This window comes from Anabrus simplex, chromosome 6 (assembly GCF_040414725.1).
Source record: "Anabrus simplex isolate iqAnaSimp1 chromosome 6, ASM4041472v1, whole genome shotgun sequence".
Classification (NCBI taxonomy): Eukaryota; Metazoa; Arthropoda; class Insecta; order Orthoptera; family Tettigoniidae; genus Anabrus; species Anabrus simplex.
The window spans coordinates 157,197,849-157,222,622 of NC_090270.1; the positions used below are offsets into that span (position 1 = coordinate 157,197,849).

Sequence of the window (24,774 nt, forward strand, 5' to 3'; positions counted from 1 at the left end):
ATTCCACTGAAGCTCAACTTGTAGGATTCCAGCAAGATATAGCAGATATCTTGGATTCATGAGGTCAAATGTACTGTATTGCAACTGACCTGTCTAAGGCATTTGATAGGGTGGATCATGGAAGACTACTGGCAAAATGAGTGCAATTGGACTAACAAAAGAGTGACTGAATGGCTGGATATATTTCTAAAATATAGAATTCAGAGAATTAGAGTAGGTGAAGCTTTATCTGACCCTGTAATAATTAAGAGGGAAATTCCTCAAGGCAGTATAATCGGACCTTTATGTTTTCTTATATATATAAATCATATGAGTAAAGAAGTGGAATCAGAGATAAGGCTTTTTTCGGATGATGTTATTCTGTATAGAGTAATAAATAATTTTTCAAGATTGTGAGCAACTGCAAAATGGCATTGATATTGTAGTGAGATGGACAGTAGGCAATGGTACGATGATAAACAGGGTTAAAAGTCAGGTTGTGAATTTCACAAAGAGGAAAAGTCCTCTGAGTTTTAATTATTGCATTGATGGGGTGAAAGTTCCCTTTGGGGATCATTGTAAGTACCTAGGTGTTAATATAAAGAAAGATCTTCATCAGGGTAATCACATAAATATGATTGTAAATAAGAGGTACAGATCTCTGCACATAGTTATGAGGGTGTTTAGGGGTTGTAGTAAGGATGTAAAGAAGAGATCATATAATTCTCCGGAAAGACCCCAGCTGGAGTATGTTTCCAGTGTATTGGACCCTCACACACCAGGATTACTTGGTTCAAGAACTGGAAAATATCCAAAGAAAAGCAGCTCAATTCGTTTTGGGTGATTTCCGACAAAAGAGTAGTGTTACAAAATTGTTGCAAAGTTTGGCCCAGGAAGACTTGGGAGAAAGGAGACAAGATGCTCGACTAAGTGGTATCTAACATCAAAATCTAATTTTCATAAGAAAAATGTCCACCTTTCAATACAATATATTTTCGTTCCACATTAGAACCTTTACATTATTGTTGATTCTATTAATGGGACATGCTTCGTCCTTAATTTTTGGGCATCATCAACCATGTTTCTTACCTCAAAATCATAAAAATATATTCAGAATCCTGTTTATATTAATCTTGTATTATTCTATAAAAGGCTATATTATGAAAGCTTGCTAAAACATGCTTATTGCATTACATAAGTGTCCACATTTGACTAGATAATGATGGCCAGTAGGATTATACATATATAAAGAGTGACACTAAACCTAATATAAAAATTGGAATAACACTAAAACACTATAATTTAATAATTGTTTAAACAACTTTGGCAGGTTTTTGTACTAAGTCTTATTGTCCACTGTTGTGTTGATTTATTTTTGAAACATGTACTCTTGAAGATATAATTTTAATTCCCATTAGAAAATGCTATATCAAAGTTATTATATTAGCTAAATGTCTAGTAAGTTTTGTTAGCAAACGTACTTAAACACCAATAACATTAAATAAACTAATAGGTATGTTTGTAACTTGTTAAAAGATGTTGTTAGGTTTAAAACAGTAATTTTAGTGTTGAATAGTGCATGTCGTGTCAGTTTTTATAGAAATCCTTAAAAGCCATTATTTCTTGATTTTATTATTAAATGTAGTCAAATTCGGCGTCACTTTTGAAATTTTAACTTAGCAAGCGTATTAATTGGATGTTGTTGAGTTGCTTCTTGTTGTTTAGCTGTTGTAGTGGTGTGCTGCTTGTTGTTAACGAGGATCGTATGGGGACTCCTCAATTTGTTGTGTTAAAGACGGAATTCAGTAGCTTTGATTTGAAGAATGAAGTTGATTGAGTGTCTGTAACAAAAATAAAAATGTATTTCTTAATATTGAAGGAATTTTAATTGTCATCTCACATAAAGGGATACTACTAATCAAAAAGACATATTGTAGAATATTTTATTGATCGTGTCTACTCTACAGTTCATTTTTCGAAGGTGTGGGCTGCGGGTTAGAATTCACCCACGGTAACCTCTGCCTGTCGTAAAAGACGACTTAAAGGGGACCGAGTGGCCACCGGTATAAGTGACCCCCCTCAGTGTCGTCAACAGCCTCTTCCGAGGGTGGATGAACGAATTGAGGTCAGGGCACTGTCTTGTCCTTAGGGTGAGAAATTGCCCCTAAAGGCAATGATCAACGGCATAGAACGGAGAAGGCAACGGGAAACCACTCCATTAAAGATCCTAAGGATATCCCAACTAGAATGCAACCATAGAAGCTGACATTAATGAGGAAACGTTAATTACTGATCATGGATTTCGGAACCCAAGATCTGGCAGGAGAGGTAAGAGGGCTTCTCAGGTTATTAGCATGCAAAATCCCTCTAAAACCACCCTGAAGATGGGAACATGGAATGTACGAAGCTATTGAAAGCAGGAAAACTGGATGAAGTAAAAGACCAGATGAGGAAGAATGAGATAGATATGTTAGGTATGTGTGAGACAAGATGGGAAGGAAATGGAGACTTCTACAGTGATGAGTTTAGAGTAATTTATAGTGGTGGAGAGAAAAGGGGAAAGCATGGAGTGGCAGTTACAATAAGAGGAAAATGGTCAAATAATGTTTGCAGTACCTACCATGTCAGCGACCGCTTCATGATAGTGAAAATTAATAGTGCACATGCGGACTTAGTAATAATTCAGACATATTTCCCAACATCGGCTCATGACTTGGAAGAAGTGGAGACTATGTATAAAGATATTGAAGAACTATTAAAAGTAACTAAGGAAAAAGATAATGTCGCAATAATGGGCGATTTTAATGCAATAGTGGGATCCCATACAGGCAATAAGACAGTAGGAAATTTTGGTCTGGGGGAAACAAATGAAAGAGGTGAAACTTTGGTAGATTTCTGCAGTCAAAATGACGTGGTTATTACAAACACATTATTTGAAATTCCTCTTAGAAGAAGGTACACGTGGGAGGCGCCAGACAAAAGACGATTTCAGTTAGATTATATACTAATGAAGTAAAGATACAGGAATCAGATAAAATCATGCCACAGCTACCCAGGTCCTGATATAGATTGTGACCATACAGTTGTGTAAGCCAAGTGCAACATTAGATTTAAAAGAACCGAAAGATCTATCAAAAAGAAGTGGAGACTAGAAGGGCTGAAAGAAGCAGCAACAAAGGCGGCTTTTGATGAACGAACCAATAAAGTAGATAATGGAAGTGATGAGCTAATGCAGTGGAATAACATCAAGATAAGGATAATTGAAGCAACAAATGAGCTTTTAGGAAAAAGGAAATTGGAGCCCAGAAAACCTTGGATGACAGAAGAAATACTGAACCTAATTAAAGAAAGGAATAAGCTCAGGAAGGAAAACAATTTAGATGACTACAAAAGGATTAAACATCAGATCACAACCAAATGCAGAGAAGAAAAAGAGAGATGGACCAAAAACATTGCTGAAGAGATAGAAGAAGATATAAAAAAAGGGAAAACAGGATCAAGTTTATAAGAAAATCAGTACCCTTCAGTACAAAAATAGAACCAAATCTGCAGTAGTAAAAAAGACAGAAGGAATGTTACTGATAGACAACGAAAAGATATGTGCTCAATGGAAAGAATACATAGAAGAACTGTACGATGATAAGGACTTCAAGAATGACAGTAAGCTAATTGAAGACATTAATGAGTTTGGAAGAGAAATTCAAGGTCCTCCAATCATGAGACATGAATTTGAACATGCCCTTCAGAGTCTGAAAGAAGGAAAAGCAACCGGTGTAGATGACATCCCAGCAGAATTACTGAAAAGTTTAGGTATCAACATGAAAGACCAGTTATTCAGAGTAATAAATGAATGCTACGAAAGAGGAATCGTGCCAGAAGACTTCACACAATGCAGAACCATTACCATACCTAAAATAGGAAGGGCAATTGACTGCACCAATTATAGAATACTATCAATATTATCACATGCCTCCAAGAAACTCCTTAACCTAGTTAAGAACAGAATAAGAGGAAAAGTAGATTAAGTATGTTGGAGAAGACCAATTTGGATTTAGAGAAGGCAGAGGAACAAGAGAAGCAATTCTGGCCTTACACATGTTATTGGAGAGGAGGATGGAAATTAATAGAACGCCTTATCTTACCTTCATTGACTTAGAAAAAGATTTTGACAATGTGAACTGGGAACTACTGTTTAGAACTATGAGGAAAATAGGACTGGACTGGATTGGAAGGATAGAAGAATGATTAATCAACTGTGTCTGAACCAAAGCAAAAAAATAATCATCAGTCAGGTAGAAGAAAAGGCCAGGACTAGGAAAGGAGTTAGACAAGGTTGTCCCCTATCACCGTATTTATTTAATATGTTCATTGAGGAAGCTATTCACATCATGAAGGAGAAGACAAAGGGAATAAAAGTCAATGGTGAAAGGATACATTGTATCAGATTTGCAGATGACATCGTATTAATTGCAGACTCAGAAAAAGAAATGAATAGAACGCTGAAAGTCCTCTCAGGCACTCTTAAACTATGGAAATTAAAAGTAAACAAACGGAAAACGAAAGTAATGGTAGTACGGAAAAATATGGAAGAAATTAAAACCAATATAAAAATTGATGACGTCAGAATTGATCAGGTGAAACAATTCTGTTATCTTGGTAGTATGATAACAGAGGATAATAGATGCTTCCTGGAAGTAAAGAGAAGAATAGCGTTGACAAAACAGGCATTTATGAGCAAGAAAAACATTTTAACCAGCACACACATGAATATAGATGTCAGAAAATCCTTTGCAAAATCATTTGTATGGAGTACACTTCAGTATGGAAGTGAGAGTTGGACTCTGGGTAAATTAGAAAGGAATTGACTTGAAGCTCTGAAATGTGGACGTTGTTGTTGTTGTTGTTGTTGTTGTTGTTGTTGTTGTTGTTGTTGATGTTGTTGTTGTTGTTGTTGTTGTTGTTGTTGTTGTTGTTGTTGTTGTTGTTGTTGTTGTTGTTGTTGTTGTTGTTGTTGTTGTTGTTGTTGTTTGAGTCATCAGTCCATAGACTGGTTTGATGCAGCCTTCCATGCCACCCTATCCTGAGTTAACCTTTTCATTTCTGCGTAACTACTGCATCCTACATCTGCTCTAATCTGCTTGTCATATTCATACCTTGGTCTACCCCTACTGTTCTTACCACCTAAACTTCCTTCAAAACTAACTGCATAAGTCGTGGGTGTCTTAAGATGTGTCCTATCATTCTATCTCTTCTTCTTGTCAAATTTAGCCAAATCAGTCTCCTCTCACCAATTTGATTCAGTATATCTTCATTCGCGATTCAGTCTATCCATCTCACCTTCAGCATTCTTCTGTAACACCACATTTCAAAAGCTTGTATTCTCTTTCTTTCTGAGCTAGTTATTGTCCATGTTTCACTTCCATACAATGCCACGCTCCACACGAAAGTCTTCAAAAACATCTTTCTTATTCCTATATCAATGTTTGAAATGAGCAAATTTCTTTTCTTAAGAAAGCTCTTCCTTGCTTGTATGTCCTCCTTACTTCTACCATCGTTAGTAATTTTACTACCCAAGTAACAATATTCATCTACTTCCTTTAAGACTTCATTTCCTAATCTAATATTTCGTGCATCACCTGCTTTCATTTCACTGCACTCCATTACTTTTGTGTAGGACTTAGTAATTTTCATCTTGTACTCCTTACCCAAGACTTCGTCCATACCATTCAGCAGCTTCTCGAGATCATCTGCAGTCTCAGATAAAATAACACTATCATCGGCAAATCTCAAGGTTTTTATTTCCTCTCCTTGGATTGTGATTCCCTTTCCAATTTCCTCTTTGATTTCCTTTACTGCCTGTTCTATGTAAACATTGAAAAGGAGGGGGGACAAACTGCAGCCTTGCCTCACTCCTTTCTGAATTGCTGCTTCTTTTTGAAAGCCCACGATTCTTATCACTGCAGACTATTTTAACGTGTTTTTAAAAAACGTTAGTGACGTTGTACATTTCTTTATTAAAGGTAAATGTAGAAAACTTGGCAGTGCTAGTATTGTCTTTTATTAGGGTGGTTTTTGGGCGGTGTCTGAATTTATTGATTATTCTTTCAATAAAGGTTTCATTATATCCATTAAATTTTGCTATAGAGCGAATGGTGTTCAGTTCTTTATTTAAGCTTTTTCTGGACATCGGAATCTTGAATGCTCGATCTGCTAAGCTATTGTATGTAGCCGCTTTATGTGTTTGGGGATGTAGTGAGTCATTTCTTATAGTAGTGGCCGTTTGATTGGGCTTTCTATAAATACTATATGTAAATGAAGAGGGGTGCCTATTGATTGTTAGGTCTAGAAAGTTGATGGAGTTGTTTATCTCTGATTCTAAGGTAAATTTAATGTCATGATCAATGTTATCAAGGTTTTTGAGGGTGGATGGCGCGTCTATGGAGCGTTCATCTAGGATTATAAATATGTCATCCACGTACCTAGTCCAGAATTGGATATTAGCAAATTTGATGTTATTGTCGATGGCGGTGTGCTCTAGGAAATCAAGGTAGATCTCTGCTAAAATTTCTGGGGCTGGTGAACCCATTGCCAAGCCATCTTGTTTGTAAATGATCTTACCAAATGTGAAATAATTATTGTTAATTAGTAATCTTAAGATAGTCATAAAGTCTTGAACTTCAAGTTTACTTAGTTGGTTGTTAGCTAGGCACCCCTCTTCATTTACATATAGTATTTATAGAAAGCCCACTCAAACGGCCACTACTATAAGAAATGACTCGCTACATCCCCAAACACATAAAGCGGCTACATATAATAGCTTAGTAGATCGAGCATTCAAGATTCCGATGTCCAGAAAAAACTTAAATAAAGAACTGAACACCATTTGCTCTATAGCAAAATTTAATGGATATAATGAAACCTTTATTGAAAGAATAATCAATAAATTCAGACACCGCCCAAAAACCACCCTAATAAAAGACAATACTAGCACTGCCAAGTTTTCTACATTTACCTTTAATAAAGAAATGTACAACGTCACTAACGTTTTTAAAAAACACAACGTTAAAATAGCCTTTCGTACTAACAATAGAAGCACAGAGATCCTGCATAACTCTTCATCAATAAATATGTAGTCCTTTTTCAAAATCAGGTGTATATAAGTTTTCTTGCCAAGACTGCAATAGCTCTTACCTAGGTCAAACAGGACACAGTTTTAAAATCAGATATGCAGAACATGTCAATGCCATAAAGCACAATCGTTTTTCTGCGGTCGGCCTACATATAAAAGAATTTTAAGCACAACTTTACTGAAATAGATCAAGATCTTGAGGTATTAGAAATTCTAAACAAAGGTTCTTTACTAGACGTCACTGAAAACCTCTATATTCATTTAGATCAATATTTCAATCTAAACCTAAACTTAAATGATATCTCTGAGAAACCAAAGATCCTGTTCGACTTTCTCATTGAATTTTTCAAAAATATTAATATTCCGAAAAACAGATCTGTCTTTCACATTATGCATAATACTTTGTCACGCCACACACTTTCACCGCATCACCCTCCATAGTCCACCTCCTTCCACTCCTCCTCCCCTACCGCTCCTTCCCTCTCCCCTCCTAATCCAACAATGGCCGTTTCCCCCGACCTAAACTATCCACTGTGCTCTGCTCCTCTTCATCTCGCGCCATAGCTTTACCACCTTAGGTCCCGCAATGAACTATAAACATCATAGAAACTGCCCCCACCCTACACGTAACATTGTAACAATAGACCACAAATATTCACACAGTCAACTTCTAAGCTCTCAGAGGAACGTCTTACATAATTCGAATTTTATATTCTTGTCGAGCTGAATATGTTTACTACACCCTCAACAAATGTGATTCTTTAACTACCAAGTTCATCTCACACTTGGATTTAGATATGTTATATGCATTTGTACAAGTTTGGATATGTTGAGCCCTGTCTCATACTTATGCTGCGCTTAATCTGTATGGCATCTGACGAAAAAGTGTCTACTAATTTTAATTCTTTAACTGCCAATTTCACCTTGTACTTACGAAAAATTTGAATATGTTATATGTATTTGAAATTAGTATTTAATGAGTCCTAACTTGTGTGAATTATAGCTTTTGTTTCACCCTTCATGGACTATTTTGAAGTGGCATTACTGAATATCTACAAATTCAAACCTTTACTGCGAAGTTCATCTCGCACCATGGGTTCAGATGTCATGCGCAATTTTAAGAGGCTTGATTCTGTTAAATCCTAACTCATATTTGAACTACACTCGCACCAGTGACATTCAATGAATGAGTGAACACAGACCCTTATGTGCCAAATTCATCACGAACCTACAGTTTCGAGTGTGTTGCATGTGTTTCAGGTTTTGCATTTATCGAGTCCAAACTCACGCTTGTGCAATTTTGTTTCACCCTTCACAGCTGGTTTTGAATTGACGCTTAGTGAATAAGTGATTTCAGTCCCTAACTGCCAAATTTCATCTCAACCCAAAAATATTTTTAAAATGTTATGTGCATTTTTGAGACGATTGTGTTTGTTGAAATCTAACCTATGTTTTGTACTACACTCGCGGCAGGCAACATTCAGTGGAAGAGTGTCTGAAATAATTTGAATCTCCAATGCCAATTTCATTTCAAACTTGCGCGTGGTTTTGTTGCGGTTTATATGTTTTTTAAGTGCTTATGTTTTTGAGCCCTAAGTCATGTTTATACAATTTTGACTCACCCTTCATGACCATTTTGTAAACTGACATTGTAATTCACTATTTCATGTCTCTCATTTAATCACACTGATTTAACATCTTGTGTAATGCAAATGTCTGCATGCTTACGCCTATGCCTATTTCCCACATTTTGGCTGAAGATGATGCCGAACAGTGTCGAAACTAGTTCCAAGTGTAAATATATGTTGTAAATAAACTTATAACATTTATTTGTATTGAAAAGGTGGACCCTTTTAAGTTTCCTATCTTACATAATTCTTTGTTCTCGGTATCTGATCCCAATCACCTTCAGAATCGGAAATAGCTTGGTCCAATCAACATTATCAAATGCCCTTTGTAACTCTACAAATGCCACGTACGTCGACTTGTCCTTCTTGATTCTGTCCTCTAAGATCAGACGTAAAGTCAGGATTGCTTCACGTGTTCCTACATTTCTTCTGAAGCCAAACTGATCTTTTCTCAGCTCAGCTTCAAATTGTTTTTCCATTCTTCTGTAAATAATACGTGTTAAAATTTTGCAGGCGTGAGATACTAAACTAATGGTGCAGCTTTCTTGGGAATAGGTATAACAACATTCTACCAAAAATCGGATGGGACTTCTCCTGTCTTATACATCTTACACACTAAATGGAATAACCTTGCCATGCTGCTTTCTCCTAAGGCAGAAGGAATGTCATCAATTCTAGGTGCCTTGTTCCTATTTAGGTCTCTCACAGCTCTGTCAAACTCTGACCTCAAAATTGGTTCTCCCATTTCATCAGCATCAATAGCCTCTTCTTGTTCCAGAACCAAATTATCTACATCTTTACTTTGATATAACTGTTGGATATGTTTTTGCCATCTTTCTGCTTTGTCTTCTTTCCCTAGAAGTGGCTCTCCATCTGAGCTCTTAATATTCATAAACCTAGATTTCCTTTCTCCAAAGGTTTCCTCGATTTTCCTGTATGCAGCATCTACCTTTCCCCGGACCATACAACCTTCGACATCCTTGCACTTCTCCTTCAGCCATTCTTCCTTAGCTACCTTGCACTTTCTATCCACTTGATTCTTTAATCGCCTGTATTCTTTTCTGCCCTCTTCACTTCTAGCATTCTTGTATTTTCATCGTTCATCAATCAGGTCTAGTATCTCCTGAGTTATCCACTGATTCTTAGTTGATCTTTTCTTCCTTCCTCTCTTCAGCAGCCCTACTGACTTCATTTTTCATGACTATCTGCTCTTCCTCTATTGTGTTTCCTTCAGCCTTTTCATTTAGCCCTTGTGCCACATGTTCCTTGAAACAATCCCTCACACTCTTTTCTTTCAACTTGTCTAGATTCCATCTTTTTGCATTCTTTCCTTTCTTCAATTTCTTCAGCTTCAGATGGCATTTCATGACCAACAAGTTGTGGTCAGAGTCCACATCTGCTCCTGGGAAAGTTTTGCAATCCAACACCTGGTTTCTGAATCTCTGCCTAATCATAATGAAGTCTATTTGATACCTTCCAGTGTCTCCAGGTCTCGTCCACGTATACAGCCGTCGTTTGTGGTGTTTGAACCAAGTATTGGCAAGGACTAAATTATGATCAGTGCAGAATTCAACCAGCCGAGTTCCTCTTTCGTTCCTTTGTCTCAATCCGAATTCTCCTACTGTATTACCTTCTCCTCCTTGGCCTACCACTGCATTCCAGTCTCCCATCACAATTAGATTCTCGTCACCTTTTACATATTGTATTAAATCTTCTATCTCTTCATATATTCTTTCGATTTCCTCATCATCCGCTGATTTAGTAGGCATATAGACCTGCACTATTGTGGTAGGCATTGGTTTGGTGTCTATCTTGACAACAATAATTCTTTCACTATGCTGGTCGTAGTAACTTACCCGCTGCCCTATTTTCTTATTATTAAACCAACTCCTGCATTTCCCCTGTTTGATTTCGTGTTGATAATTCGGTAGTCGCCTGACCAAAAATTCTGTTCTTCCTGCCAACGTACTTCACTTATACCAACTACATCTAACTTTAGTGTTAGCCATCTCCCTTTTCAGATTCTCTAACCTACCACAACGATTCAAACTTCTAACATTCCACGCTCCGACTCGCAGAATGTCAGTATCCATCTTCTTGATGATCGCCCCCTCTCGTGTAGTCCCCACCTGGAGATCTGAATGGGGGACTACTTTACCTCCGGAATATTATACCCGGGAGGAAGACATCATCAGTACATCATTCATACAGAGAGCGCTGCATGTCCTCGGGAGTTAGTAACGGCTGTAGTTTCCCGTTTCTTTCAGCCGTGTAGCAGTATCAACACAGCTAAGCCATGTTGAGTATTATTACAGGGCTATATCAGTCAATCATCTAGTCTGCCGCCCTTGCAACTTCCGAAAGGCTGCTACCCCCCTTTCGATGAACCATTCGTTAGTCTGGTCTCTCAACAAATACCCATCCGATATGGTTGCACCTGTGGCTCGGCTATCTGCGTCATTGGGACACGCAAGCTTCCCCACCGCGGCAAGGTCACATGGTACATAGAGGAGGGAAATGAGAACATGGCAGAAAATGACCAGAATGAGCTGGACGGAAAGAAAAATCACCCTGGAAGTCTTGAGGGAAGTTAAAGAAGAGAGAAGATTTTTAAACAAAATGGAAAACAGAAAATTAAAATTTATTGGACATGTCATCAGACACAATACTTTCATCACTAATATACTTGAAGGGAAAGTGTTGGGAAAGAAAGGGAGAGGAAGACCCAGGATGAAGTATTTGAGCGACATCAGGAAGAGGTTAGGTTGTGTCAATTACATGGAACTGAAACGAACAGCCAATGAAAGAAAAGGGTGGTTGCATCGATAAGGCATTAGCCTTTAGAAGATTGATTTATTTATTTATTTATTTATTTATTTATTTATTTATTTATTTATTTATTTATTTATTTATTTATTTATTTGTGTATTGTTAATTTAATGGGGAATCACATTACTTTTATTACTTACCCCCTCCTCTCTTTTATGGATGGCTTATCTTGGAGGCACTACCGGATTGACTGTTGCTGAACCTGTACGCCTAGTGTTGTACGAAGGTTATACCGAAAGTTTTTAGCAGCGCGTAAACCATAAATCTGAGGACAATGGGATTATTTTCATTTGAAAGAGTGGTGTTTTTCGACCTTGGAACATGCGCGCGCAAACCCTCCTAGCGGTAGTTCCTCCACAGCGAGAGAAGAAAGCACAGGCAGTGCTGAGTCAGACATGGTGCAAGATGGATCTGTTGCGCCGCGATTTTCGAGCAATGATTTTTTATGATTATAAAAAGAAATTAAGTGCCGAAGAATGCCATTCTTCTTTGCTGCGCGTTTTGGTGAGACTGCCCCTTCTAGAGCCACAGTTGGAAATTGGTTTCGCGAGTTTTCAAGGGGTCGGCAGGCAATTGAAGATGAACCTCGTCCCGGTCGCCCAGCAACAGCTGTAACTCAAGAAAACATTGATGCTGTGAGGGAAATGATCAAAGCAGATCCACATCTTACATTTTGCGACATTGAAGGGACCTTAAATATTGGGTCAAGAGCAGTGCAGACCATCGTTCACGATTATTTAGGCCTTATGATACAGATGTTGATTCCCATAGGGAATAGGCCTTACCAAGAGATGTGCCCGTTGGGTGCCACATTCCCTGACAGAAAGCCAAAAGGAGGAGAGAGTGGACTGGTGTCATTTCATGCTAGAAAAATTCAGTGGAGGGCAGTCCGAAGACACCTACAATATCGTCACAGGTGATGAAACATGGGTCTACCATTATGACCCTGAAACGAAGAGAGTCTTCTGTGCGGTGCTTTCCAGGGGAGGAACCACCCACAAAATTTCGACTAAGTCGTAGCTCCGGAAAGAAGATGGTGGCAACTTTTTTTACGAAAATGGGGCATCTCACCTCTGTGACCTTGGACACACATCGTACAGTCAATGCTGAATGGTATGTGAATTGACTGTCTTCCCAAAGTCCTCACCACTTGGAGGTCACAGCACCCAAAGTCCAAGAGTGGGCACCTTCTGCTGCATCACAACAATGCATCTGCACACAGGGCTGCCAGAAAATGGACTTTTTGGAAAAGAAAAAAGTGCGAGTGTTACCTCATACCCCTATTCACCTTACCTGGCCCCATGTGACTTCTCTCTGTTCTTTAAGACCAAGGAAAAAATACGTGGGCAGCGTTTTTTGTCAGATGAAGAGACCATTTCAGCAATCGAGAGTGCACTAAGTGACATCCCGAAAGAAGCTGGACTGAAACGTTTTCTAAGTGGTTTCAGAGAATGGAAAAATGTATACATGCTAATGGCGAGTATTTTGAAAAGTTGTAATTGTTTCACAAATAAAAATTTTTCCTCTCACTCTGCTAAAAACTTTCAGCATAGCCCTCGTATCTGTGTGTGGCCTGTGGAGAGGGGTGGGTAGGGGAGGGTTGGGTGGACGATGTATTGGTTGGTCTTGGAGGACTTTTTACTGGAGGTGGAACCTTTATGAGGGAAGCTTTGTTGATGTTTTTAAAGGTAATAATTGCAGAATTAGTTCGTATAGCAAGTTTTTTGTGTCTATTGTATCGTTTAAATTTAGGTTTCCATTGTTGTGTAAGTGTGTCCGGTTTCCCTCATGTGTATGCTCATAGCTGATAATTAATTGAGTTTATTTGCGTTAAAATGCTCCAAATATCTTGTTGAAAAGCTACGTCCTCTCTGTCTGATATACGATACGAAGCATTGAGCACACGTGAGCTTATAAATCCCTGAACCTGAATATTGATCATTATTGAAATTAACAACGTTATGGTTTAGAAACATACTTTGATTTATGTTCTGTGTTTTGAAAGCATTTTATCATCCTTTTTTTTTTTAATTGGTTTGAGACTTGGTAAATATTAGTATAATTGTATGTAAATGTAGCATAGTGGACTTTTTTGTTTATCTCGAATAAGATTTGTCAGTTTATTCTTAACTTTTCTGATTATATGGTTGACCATTTCTAAATAAACTTTCAACAAGTTGCAAACATAGCTATTAGTTTATTTGATGTTAATGGTGTTTAAGTCGTTTGTTAACAAAACTTACTAGACATTTAGCTAATATAATAACTTTGTTATAGAATTTTTCAATGGGAACTAAAATTATATCTTCAAGAGTACATGTTTCAAAAATAAATCAACACAACAATGGACATTAAGACTGAGTGCAAATACCTGCCCAAGTGTTTCAACAATTTTTAATTTCAACAATTTTAAATTATAGTGTCTTAGTTTTATCCCATTTTTTATATTAGGTTTAGTCGTCGTCGTCATCATCATCATCATTTCCCTTTATCCAGCTGTAGCTGGGTAGGGGCAAATATGGTTCCTCTTCACTTTCTTCGGTCTTTCCACCACTCCTCCTCCAACACTGTCGCAGTCCAGGTTTCTTTCTGTAATACTGTGTTGGATTGTGTCCTTCCATCTCAATCGAGTTCGTCCACGGTCTCTCCTTATTTGCATTTCCATCACCTTTTTTTGACATTCTTTCGTCACTCATTCACTGTATGTGCCCAAAGCATCTTAGTCGGCTCTTCTCTATTCTATCATTAATTTTCTCCACTCCAATTTCTTCCCGGATTTTCTCATTCCTTATTTTGTCTCTTCTACTCTTCTGTATCATACTCCTCAAGAACTTCATTTCAGCTGCCTGTATTCAACTCTCATCCTTCTTTGTCATTGTCCAAGGTTCTGCTCCGTAAGTTGTTATGGGTACGTCATACATATTGTACAGTACATAGTTTCCTTTGCTTCCATTGGCACATCTGTGTTCCATAACATGTTTCTTACATTATGATAGAAACAGCTTCCAGCTTGAATCCTCTTACTAATCTCAGCATCCAGTCGAGCATTCTCCATTAATTCACTCCCCAGATATGTGAACATCTCCACTACTTCCAGGGGCTTGTCTGCAAGTCTAATCTGACCTTTCCCTTCTTTCTCCCCTCTAGTCACAAGAGTTTTACTCTTTTCTACACTTATTTTGAATCCACATTCTTCGATCTTCCCACTCACCACATCCAACTGTTCTTGAACCTTCATGTCCTCTTCTCCCCAAATCACAATATCATCAGCAAATAACATGATGTTCATTTCTTTTCCCCCATATGTTGCTTTTGCTGTTTTCATGATGTCATCCATTACTATTGTAAACAGGATTGCGATAGAACACTTCCCTGTCTCAGCCCACTAGTTATTTTGAACCAACTTGTTCTGCCAACTTAACTACAACATTCCCATGATCATTTTTATTAATCTCTGTCCAATTCCTTTTGCACCAGACTGTCCTAAACTTTAGTCCTGGGGACACTATCATGTACCTTTTCAATGTCAATGAATGTCATCACCATATCATTCCATATCATTTCCTGTATCTGATTTTCAACCCTCAACCTCATTCTACCTTCCTTCCGATTCCTAGACCTTTCCTGTCCCATCGTCGCCAAAAGACCTACCTGTGTCGATGTGACGTAAAGCAAAATAGCAAAAACCAATAACAAAAAAAAAAAAAAAAACCTTCAGTATTCTTTCTGCTTTTACCTTATATGTGGTCTCTCTCAGCCCTAGAGATAGCAGGGTCTTTCTATGCCATGTTCATTTCTTTGTTCACTGATGCTGGTTTTTCATATTTTACAGTTCTCCCAGTATCGAAAGATCTGTACTTAGCTTGCAGGGGACACTTAGCTTTCACTACGGCACAGCATTTACAAACTTTTTTTAGTGAAGCTATTACGATGATGAAATTGTAACTCCTAAATTTCTCTGGGTTTGGAAGAGTAACATATGGATAGTAGTCGGTAGAACACTGGGCTATTGAGCCCAACTGGGCACGTTTGATCCTGGTTCAGTCCCATGGTATTGGAAGGTGCTGAAATACCTCAGCCTCGTGTTGATAGATTTATTTGCACATAGAACTCCTACAGGACAAAATTCTGGCACTTTGTTGTCATTATTATTATTAAGCAAGGTAGCATCCTGCTTCACAGAATTTTCGCAGAGCACGCTCAGAACATTTTAAGCAAGCCTCAGACCTATGGGAGTAACGGAGTCCCTATCCCATTTGGCAGGTGAGAGCCTCCTTGGAAACAGCTTGGCGAACGAAATGGAATTTGATGGGGAGCTATCAATATTAATGGGGCTTATGGCTTATGTGTGGAATGAAGAAAAGATCCCGACTGACTGTACTAAGGGTTGTATAGTCCCCCTCTTCAAGAAAGGAAATAGACGAATATGTGGCAATTACAGAGGCATCACACTCCTGACTCATGGACTTACGTTGATGGAGGAAGTGATAGAGAAAAGGTTATGAAAGATCATTGAACCACAGCTTGAGAAATAACAGTACGGGTTTCAAAGTAACAGAACAACAACAGATAGAATTTTTGCTGTTAGGATAATAATGTAAAAAAAAATTTGGAAAAGGGAAAAAATGTCATCTTTGTCTTTCTGGACCTAGAAAAAGCCTATGGCAGCATACTGAGGTATAAACTTCGGAATTGCTTGATAAGGAGAAACGTTCCAATATCTCTCATCAGTAAAGTAAAAATGTTGTGACCGGGCGAGTTGGCCGTGCGCGTAGAGGCGCGCGGCTGTGAGCTTGCATCCGGGAGATAGTAGGTTCGAATCCCACTATCGGCAGCCCTGAAGATGGTTTTCCGTGGTTTCCCATTTTCACACCAGGCAAATGCTGGGGCTGTACCTTAATTAAGGCCACGGCCGCTTCCTTCCAACTCCTAGGCCTTTCCTATCCCATCGTCGCCATAAGACCTATCTGTGTCGGTGCGACATAAAGCCCCTAGCAAAAAAAAAAAAAAAAAATGTTGTGCAAACACTGTAAGAGCTGTGTAAGGGTAGGAAATGGCTATTCAAACTGTTTTGTAACAAGTAAAGGAGTGCAACAAGGCACCACTTTGTCACCTCTCCTATTTATCACAGTGATGGATGAGATAATGAAAGGAGTGAAACAGCACAGCAAGAACAGTGCATTCAAGGCATTTACATTTGGAGATGATGTAGTGATTTGGGAAGGTAATGAGGAAGAAGTTCAAGGAAAGATTAATGCTTGGAATTGTCATTTTAAGAAATTTGGACTTGAAATAACCTTAAGAAAACAGTTGTTATGACAGTCAACAGACAAAAGTCAGGAGTAAATATCACAGTAGACGGACAGAAATTTCAAGAAGTTATCCACTTCCAATACCTTGGTAGTGTCCTGACTGAAGATAACCGATCAAATGCTGAAATCACAGAGTTCAAAGAGGAGCTGTCCTTTACTATCAGATTAGAAGCCTTCTTTGAAACAGCCAGATTCCAATACCAGCCAAATGAACAATGTGATACCGTAATCAGATCAAGATTAAAATGGTATGGCCATGTAATGAGAATAGATTCTTGCTCGGTAGCTAAGAAATGGTTGGAGAAAACCTTAAGACGGCAGAAGACACAGAAGGAGACCTCGAAGGAGATGGATCGAACAAGTCAAACAAGATCTAGGATATACAGGAGTGGATTGGAACCAAGTACAGGAAGAAGAATGGTACCTGAATCAACTGAAGTCGCAGGCGCTTATACACCGCACCTGGGAAACTGAAGACAGTTAACTGATGATAATGGAAGAAAGAAAGTAGAACTGGCTGAGTCAGAAAGAGGATGCTTCTGGATGTGTAGATAACAAGAAAGAGATAGGAGATTATAAAGTGTACTTGTTGGGTGTTAAAACAGGAAGGGCAGAGTATGGGGTAGGACTGTTCATTATCAGTACTATTGCACGCAACATAGTTTCTGTTAGGCACATAAATGAGCGAATGATGTGGGTAGATTTGGCAGAATTTGGACGAGAACTGTCTCGGTGTATTCACCATGAGGGTGCTGACGAGGATGGAGTTGACAAGTTTTAGGAAGCATTGAGTGACATAGTCAGGGTCAACAGCAAGGATAGGATAGTACTAATTGGTGATTTCAGTGCAAGAGTTGGAAATAGGACTGAAGGATATGAAAGGATAATTGATAAATATGGGGAAGATACGGAAGCTAAAAAGGAATGGGAAGCGTTTGCTGGACTTCTTTGCTAGTATGGGATTAGAAGTTACAAATACATTCTTCAAGCATAAGGCTATTCACCGCTACACATGGGAGGGTAGGGGCACCAGATCCATAAATCTATATCTTAACCAACTTCGAATTCAGGAAACCTGTTAGGAATGTGTGGATTTTGGGGGATTTTTCGATGATACGGACCACTGTCTGATCTGTAGAGAATTAAGTATTTCTAGGCCGAGGATATAGAAAGTGAAATCTGTCTGCAGCTGAATAAGGGTAGAAAAACTCAAGGACAAAGAAATTAGACAGAAGTACATGGATACGACTAGTGAAAAGTTTCAAACAGTGGACAGTTAGCAAGTTCAGGATATAGAAAGAGAACGGGTGGCATACAGGGATGCTGTAGTAAAAACTGCAAGGGAATGCCTTGGAACAACTGTATGTAAAGATGGGATGAAGCAGACATCTTGATGGAATGACAGAGTGAGAGCAGCTTGTAAATGTAAAAAGATGGCATATCAGAAATGGCTCCAAACAAGGACTGATGTAGAAGAAAGAAACAGAGTGAAACAAATACTTGTTGAATCTAAGAAGAAGTCATTGAATATTTGGATAATAACATGGAAAGGCTAGGGATGACGCGACTACTGCTATATTGTCATCCGATTTGTGTGTAACAGTGGACTAATCAAGGATATGTAAATGAAATGGCATATGGCTTTTACTGCCAGGAGTGTTCGAGGCCATGTTCGGCTCGCCAGTTTTGCTTTGACCCCCGTAGGTGACCTGCGCATAAGGGTATGTAAATAACAAGTGTACTGTTACTCAGGGAACGCACATTCCCTTTTTGATTTGTTAGTAATTTTTGGCTTGATTCAATAATTGTTTTATTTTGTACAATGTTTCCAAATTCCTTCATTGAATAAAAAACAAACAAAAAATCTCCACTACCTAGAAAGGCTAGGTCAAGCAGCAGGGAATCGTTTCTGGATGGTTTAAAGAAGGTAAACTCATAGTAGACCTGAATGGTGAAGTATAGTGAAAGGTAAAGATGAAATGGCTTCATAAAGTAATAAGTTTAGCATGGAGTGGTAGTAAGGTACCTTCAGATTAGACAAAGGCAGTAGTTGCACCTATCTATAAGCAAGGGAACTGGAAGGATTGCAACAACTTCCGAGATATCTCATTGTCAGTATACCAGGCAAAGTGTTCACTGCCATCTTGGGAGAGTGCAGTTGGTAGTAGAGAGGAAGTTGGATGAAAACCAGTGTGTTTCAGACCACAAACAGGCTGTCAGGATCAGATTTTCAGTATGTGGCAGGTAATTAAAAAATGCTAATAGAGGAATAGACAGTTACGTTTATGTTTCATAGCTGTAGAGAAGGCTTATGACATGAGTACTAATGGAAAAGATGTTTGCCGTACTAGGGGACTATGGGATTTAGAGTAGATTATTAAAAGCAATCAAAGGTATTTATAGTGATAATTGGGCTGTAGTGATAATTGATGGTAGAATGATTTCTTGGTTCGGGGTACTTAAGGGCTTAGGCAAGGCTGTAATCTTACACCTTTGTTGTTCGTAGTTTACGTGGACCATTTGCTGAAAGGTATTAAATAGCAGGAAGGGATTCGATTAGGTGAAAATATTGTAAGCAGTCTAGCCTATGCTGACGACTTGGTCTTAATGGCAGATTGTGCTGAAGGCCTGCTGTCTAATATCTTGGCACTTGAAAATAGGTGCAGTGAGTATGGTATGAAAATTATCCTTTTCAAGACGAAGGTAAAGTCATTAGATAAGAAATCCGTGAGAATTGAATGTCAGATTGGGGATACAAAGCCGAAACAGGAAGATAATTTCGTATACATGGGGATTCGATAGAGAACCTGACAACAAGCAGATTTCCTTTTATGCTGAAAAGATTTTCAAAATATTCCTTCCACCCGACCAGTGCTTCCCAGGATGTTGCTGATAATGGACGACCTAGGAGCACAAGAACACCTGACACAGAGAAATGAGTTCTCAACCATATTGAGGGAAATAGCAGAAGCAGCACCAGGAAATTAGCGGCAAGGGTGGATGCAAGTCATATGACAGTGTGGAGGATTCGATGAGAACAGCTCTTTTATCTATATCACCTTCAGAGAGTCCAAGGTCTTGGTGCAGCTGACTTTCCACTACGAGCAGCATTTTGTACCTGGTTATGACAGATGTGTGTTCAGGAGTAACATTTCCTCTCTGCTATTCTGTTTACTGATGAAGCAAGCTTTACCAGAAATGGAGTGCAGAACTTTCACAATACGCATGTTTAGGTGTATGAAAATCCCAGGGAAGTTGTGCAAACCAGACCTCAACAACAGTTCAGTATTAATGTTTGGGCGGGAATAATAGGTGATACATTAATTGGTCCTTTCATTTTACCGGGAACATTGACAGGAGTGTCATACTGCGCCTTTTTAACAAATGATTTACATGGTTTGTTGGAAGACGTTCCACTGGATTTAATTCAGCGCATGTGGTTCATGCATGATGGAGCACCGCCTCATTTCACTCTTGCTGCTAGAGCAATTTTACATCACGGATTCCCAAACAAATGGATAGGGCGTCAGGGACCGACACCGTGACGTGCTCGTTCTCCCGATCTCAGTCCGTTAGACTTTTACTTACGGAGTCATTTGAAGGCCACTATGTATGCCACACCTATTCATAACATGGAAATGCTTTGTCGGCGAATAGAGCAAGGGTGTCAGCAGATATGACTGACGCCTGAATATGGGAACGAGTGAGACAGTCAAAGATGAGGCGCACAGGTGCCTGCATTACAGCTCATGGTAGCAGTTTTGAGCACCATCTGTAGAGAATTGTAAGTAGTAAATTACACTTTATCCACACAAATGACCAACTTGCATAGTGAAGTGTTATGTACACCACAAACAATGCCTGTCACACGCAAATGAAAGTAAATAAACCATATGTTTATAGGACATGTTCTGCTTGTTGTCAGGTCCTCTCGAATTCCCGGAGCTTTCCTACATATTTAGTTACACCCTGTATGTGTGTTTTCCCAGGATGATTGTATAGTGAGATTGAATCAAGGTGCAGTAAAGCTAATGCAATGACCTCGCAGTTGTGATCAACAGTATTCTGTAAGGAGGAAGTCTGCTCCTGGACGAAAATATCTTTACATCGGTCTGTCTTTAGACCAAATCTGCTGTACAGGAGTGAAAGCTGGGTGGACTCAGGATATCTTATTCATAAGTTATATGTAACAGACATGAAAGTAGCGAGAATGATTGTTGGTACAAACAGGTGGGAACAATCTCAGTAGGGCACTCTGAACGAGGGGAGAAAAGCTACGTTTAGAATGAACTCTATGGATGAAGCTGTACGCATAAACCGACTTCGGTGGTGGGGTCATGTGAGGTGAATGGAGGAGGATAAGTTACCTAGGAGAATTGACTCTGTTGTGGAGGGTAAGAGAAGTAGAGGGAGACCAAGACAGTGATGGTTAGACTTGGTTTTTTAATTATTTAAAGATAAGAGATATAGAACTAAACAAGGCCCTGAACTAGTTACAAATTTAGTTAATTCACAAAGGCTTACAGACTGAAGGCTGAAAGGCATAACCCTCTATGATGATGATGATGATGATGATGTTGTTGTTGTTGTTGTTGTTGTTGTTGTTGTTGTTGTTGTTGTTGTTGTTGTTGTTGTTGTTGTTGTTGTTGTTGTTGTTGTTGTTGTTGTTGTTGTTGTTGTTGTTGTTGTTGTTGTTCACTGAGATTAATACAGATCTTGTTATCAGACTGTTTCCATCCTCACAAGTGCACTGAGTTTATGACCATAACTATCTCATGGTGTTTACTTGAATCAGTAACAGGTAAAAACAACAAGTTTTAAAAGATGTAATAATAATACTTCTTTGGATGTTATAGTTAACATTTCTGAAACATTTTCTTATATTGGTTGGTAACTTTCCCTTTTTTATGAGTGTCATTTATTGCTTCAGTCACCTTATTTGATGAAATTGATATTATTTTTAACCGTTGTATCAATTTCTGTTTTCTCTGTGATTGGGCATATTGGAGAACTAAATGTGCTACTGTAATTCCCTTCCATATTGACTTGTGTAATGCAGAGAATTGTAGTTTTTTTCTGCCTTACAGAATTCTTAAATTTGAATTGGTGACCTTGGAGTAGAAAGCTTCCTACAATTTCTATTAATACTATAATTGTTTATTAGAATTACATTTATATAAATGGCGATAAGTTACCATAAACTGGCTCTTGTTTTTCGATATATTGTGAATTTGAAATATTCCCTTACTTCTTGTTCAGTATTCCATACACAGCAGTGCAGAGTGCTGCTTCACACCGCAGAACGTTCCATTTAATGTACCTGAGCCTGGATGGAGATGAAACTTCACTGGATGTTAAGCTGGAAACATCCCAGGCAGCAAGTGGCTTATACCGAGCCATTACCGAGAAACATGCATTCTATAGCTGTGAGACAGTTCGCAGTGCTGTTACAGCCCAGTTTATAAGGGACCTGAAGGTATGATGTTCAGAATTGTTTTAATCTTAAGTTTACTTTTCAGTGTTCACCTGATTTGATATCTGTGTTCACTGGTATTCATTTTGCCTGGAATTAATTTGCTATCATAATTTTAACATTTCCCTTCCTCTGTTCCCTAGGACCTGATGAATTACTGCCAGGTTTCTAATATAGTTTTTTTTTTTTTTTTTTTTCAGTAGTATAAGGATGAAAATTAGTATTAATAAAAGATCACCTTTAATCACCAGACTTGACCATCAAACATTCGATGCATATCACTGATCAGCTACTAATTCATTTTAATAGCTCCTTATATTTCTGCACCATTCCATTTTTATTTTTTTAATTATTATTATTTTTATGGTTCCTGGCGTGGATTTCTGCAGTTACGTCCTAGTTCATGACCCTGGGCAATGGCTGAGTGACCTAGTAAGTGGTCCTGAGAGTCGGTATAGCATTTGCTATGGAATGGGTGTGGGCTTCCATGTGCTAAAGCGGCTAGGATTATACAGTCCACCAGTGGTCCCTAACATGTTGCGAGACCTTTACTGGGACTATTTGTAAGTAGGGTAGCATTCTGCTTCACAGAATTTACTGAGCTTAAAACGTTTTAAGCAAGCCTCGGACCTATGGGAGTAACGGAGTCCCACTTCCATTTGACAGGCGAAGGACTCCTTGGAAAAAACTTGGCGAAAAAAATGGAGTTCGATGGGGAGATAATATCAATAGGGCTTATGGAAGAAAGAAAAAACGTAGAACTGGTTGTGTCAGCGAAGAGGAGGTGTCTGGGTGTGTTAGGTGTTCCTGATATTCGGGTAAGGGGACATAACGAGGAAGAGATAGATCGTAGTGTTCTTGATGCGTGTTGAAAAGGGACTGGCAGAGTGTAGTGTAGGACTATTCATCAGGAATACTATTGCACGCAACATAGTTTCTGTTAGGCACGTAAATGAGCGAATGATGTGGGTAGATTTGGCAGTTGGAGGAATTAGAACGTGAATTTTCTTGGTCTAATCTCCATGTGAGGGTGCAGATGAGGAGGAAGTTGAGAATTTTTATGAATCACTGAGTGACATCATAGTGAAGGACAAGAGCAAGAACAGGATAGTGTTAACAGGCATTTTTGATGCGAGAGTTGGAACTACAGGGTGCATACAAATGATTGGAGCGGTTTCAAAAAATTCCTGTTTATCATTTGTTGTAACATTATGAAGTTATGTAGACAGACTGAAAAGCTCAAAGTTTTTTTATAAGCCTACAAGTGCTCGATATGTGCTCCATGAGTGACTCTACACATATTAAATCTATAGTCAAGTTTGTCCCACACCCGACGTAGCATGTCGCTGTCAGTTTGACCAAAGGCGTTGATGGTACGGGCCCACAGTTCTGTTAGATCAGCCGGTAATGGTAGCATAAAAACTGTGTCGTTCACATAACCCCATACAAAGAAGTTGCAAGGGGTGAGGTCAGGAGAGCATGGGGGCCACGACTTGAAGGCATGATCTTCATTCCTGATACGACCAATCCATCTTTCTGGAAGTCTGCTGTTCAGAAAGTCACGAACATCAACATGGAAATGAGGAAGAGCACCATCCTGTTGATAGACGAAGTTCATGCTATCGGTCTCCAACTGTGGCATGAGCCAATTCTCCAGTATATCCAGGTAGATGTGCCCTGTAAAGGATTTTTCAGCAAAGAAGAAGGAACAGTAAATTTTAAATTTCGAGATGGCACAGAAAACATTGAGCTTGGGAAAGTCACGAACGTGCTGCACACAGGTATGGTGATTTTCAGTCCCCCAAATTCGTACATTGTGCCTGTTAACCATTCAGAAAAAATGCTGCCTCATCACTGAAGACAAGGTTGTCACAAAATTTATCATCTTCCATATGCTCCTGAAAACTTGTACAAAACTCAAAATGGTTTACTTTGTCAGCCGGCGACAATGCTGATGCAAACGGTAAGGGCGCATCTGCAATCTTTTCCTTACGACTTTCCAAACAGTCGAACGAGGCATGTTCATTTCTCTTCTCGTGTGACGAGTTGATTTTCGCGGGCTACGTTCAAAACTGTGTCGCACACCCTCAACAGTTTCTTCAGCCACACTAGGCCAGCCTCTTGATTTTCCCTTGCAGAGACTTCCCGTGGTTAGTTCATACCATCGGCGAATGGAGTTGGCACTGGGTGGATCTTTGTTGTAAAGTTTCGTCGCACGGTTGTCTCAGATTGGCTGGAATGAAATTCCAGAACAGCATACCCTTTTTCACTGCTAGTCACCATCTTTGCAACTGTTGGAGTAGAGGACGCATTATATCTGCCGGATGTTGCAACTGTTGCGCTCTCGCGGGTGTTGGGGGAAGCACAATATATGGAGGGCTATCAAACAAAACAAAACAAAACAAAACAAAACTTTGAGGGATA

The 24,774-nt window shown here is 38.9% G+C and overlaps 1 protein-coding gene across 2 annotated transcripts in view; it reads left to right on the forward strand.

Annotated features, from left to right (window-relative positions):
- Positions 1-24,774, forward strand: part of dnr1 (defense repressor 1) — a 269,771-nt gene that overhangs the window by 166,990 nt on the left and 78,007 nt on the right. For both annotated transcript variants that reach the window (XM_067150016.2, XM_067150017.2), the window contains exon 5: positions 22,137-22,353. In XM_067150016.2, coding sequence (XP_067006117.1) covers positions 22,137-22,353 — 217 coding nt within the window. The remainder of the gene's footprint in view (positions 1-22,136; positions 22,354-24,774) is intronic.